The sequence below is a fragment of the Cyclopterus lumpus genome, chromosome 23, assembly GCF_009769545.1.
Source record: "Cyclopterus lumpus isolate fCycLum1 chromosome 23, fCycLum1.pri, whole genome shotgun sequence".
Lineage (NCBI taxonomy): Eukaryota > Metazoa > Chordata > Actinopteri > Perciformes > Cyclopteridae > Cyclopterus > Cyclopterus lumpus.
The window spans coordinates 15,915,865-15,918,364 of record NC_046988.1 but is presented as its reverse complement, the minus strand read 5'-3'; the positions used below and the strand labels follow the sequence as shown (position 1 = coordinate 15,918,364).

Here is a 2,500-nt window from a genome sequence, read left to right as displayed (position 1 = left end):
ATCAACACACACGTTGTGCACACACACACACACACAAGTCGTGCACACACACACACACATTGTGCACACACACACACACATCGTGCACACACACGTCGTGCACACACATCGTGCACACACACATCGTTCACACACACATCGACACACACACACACACACATCGTGCACACACACATCAACACACACACATCGACACACACACACACATCGTGCACACACACACCTCGACACACACACACACACACACATCAACACACACGTTGTGCACACACACACACAAGTCGTGCACACACACACACACACATTGTGCACACACACACACACATCGTGCACACACACGTCGTGCACACACATCGTGCACACACACATCGTGCACACACATGTCGTGCACACACACATCGTGCACACACACACATTGTGCACACACAAGTCGTGCACACACACACATCGTGCACACACACACGTCGTGCACACACACGTCGTGCACACACACGTCGTGCACACACACATCGTGCACACACACACACATTGTGCACACACAAGTCGTGCACACACACACACACACACACCGTGCACACACACACACACATCGTGCACATACACGTCGTGCATACACACGTCGTGCACACACACGCACACACATTGTGCACACACACACACATCGTGCACACACAAGTCGTGCACACACACACACATTGTGCACACACACACACATCGTGCACATACATGTCGTGCACACACACGTCGTGCACACACACGCACACACACGTCGTGCACACACACATCGTGCTCACACACACACATCGTGCACACACACACACATCGTGTACACACACGTCGTGTGCACACACACACACATCGTGCACACACACACACATCGTGTACACACACGTCGTGTGCACACACACACACATCGTGCACACACACATCGTGCACACACACACACATCGTGTACACACACATCGTGCACACACACACACATCGTGTACACACACATCGTGCACACACACACGCGATCAGCTAAAATCAGTGACTTTTTCCTCATAAAATCATCTTGACCCCAGAAGTGTGTTGCCATGACGACCTCACAAATCCAATCCGACCTCCCACAGTGAACCGATCCATCTCAACTAGAAAGAAGTATAAATGAATTCTATAAACAACTTTTCAACAACACATCCGTGTATTACAGTTCTTCAGAAGCCACAAAAAGTTGGAATTCATTTTAAATATCGTCTGTTTGCAATGAGACAAAAAGCTTTTATTGATATCTGATTCAGACGGATGGAGGTTCAATGTAGGAGCAACAGGCTCGTGAAGGAAAACAAACAAACAAACAAACAAACAATAATGCATCAATGATGAATATTAAATAATAAAAAAACATGCTTTATTATTAATCGGGAGGTGTAAGTAGACAAACATCTGAGATTCCCCTCTGGCTCCGTCTGCAGGGACACTTCCACCACGTCATCGCTGGCCTTTAGCTCTCTGCACGACACACACACACACACACACACACACACACATACACACACACACACACACACACACACACACACACACACACACACAATCATTGCACCACATCACTCATTAATATACACTCGGGTTGATTTTAGAGGCTAATGAATCCGATAGTGACTAAGAAGAGATTTAGTTTTGTTTTCCTGTAGATATTAGAGATGATTAAATGTCCAGTGAGAGGGTTCGCTGCACCGAGGCAGAGCCAATCACGACGAAGAGGACGTGAGATGAGAAAGAGATCGGACTCTTTCCTCATCCAGCTCTGTTTATCATCAACGTTTGCAGCATTATTATAATAAATATGTGACGAAAAAAAGGCAACAAATGAGGAGAAATGTGTTCTTTATATACGGGACACGCCTCTTTGTGCTGCTGTATATTCTGATATGTATATATATATATCAATAATCTTGCTGACACAAATGCATTTTAAAGTTTAACGAACCACCAAACAGATTAACCATATTTACAGATATCTCATTAAGCTCTTATTAGATCTCATAGTTGTAATTCTTCTGATAAGAGCGAGTGAGAAAATGACTTCATCGCGATAACAAGAGTCAACCAACGAGACACAAACTGAACCTTGTGACATCCTCTCATTGAGACACACACACACACACACACACACACACACACGTGCATGCTCCTGTGCGCTGAGGTGTGTGTGTGTGTGTGTGTGTTTGCACACCGCTCCCCGGCTCCTGCTGTCCGTCTCCTCAGTGCCGACACACTCGTTGACCGCTCTCACTGCCGAGTGTTATTTACATATGGTTGAGTTAAACATGACCTCTCTCTCTCTCTCTCTCTCCCTCTCTCTCTCTCTCCCTTTCTCTCCCTCTCCCTCTCTCTCTCTCCCTCTCTCTCTCTGCAGGAGAACGCCCTGAACGGGGATCACCTGTGGATGGAGACGAGTTGTTCAGGAGACCTCTGTTACCTCGGAGAGGACACCTGCCTACTGAAGGCCGCAGTG

The 2,500-nt window shown here is 46.8% G+C and overlaps 1 protein-coding gene across 7 annotated transcripts in view; it reads left to right on the top strand.

Moving 5' to 3' along the window:
- The window catches only part of dgki (diacylglycerol kinase, iota), a 74,991-nt gene that overhangs the window by 36,554 nt on the left and 35,937 nt on the right, over positions 1–2,500 (top strand). For all 7 annotated transcript variants that reach the window (XM_034525920.1, XM_034525921.1, XM_034525919.1 and 4 more), the window contains exon 3: positions 2,402–2,497. In XM_034525920.1, the coding sequence (XP_034381811.1) occupies positions 2,402–2,497 (96 nt within the window). The remainder of the gene's footprint in view (positions 1–2,401; positions 2,498–2,500) is intronic.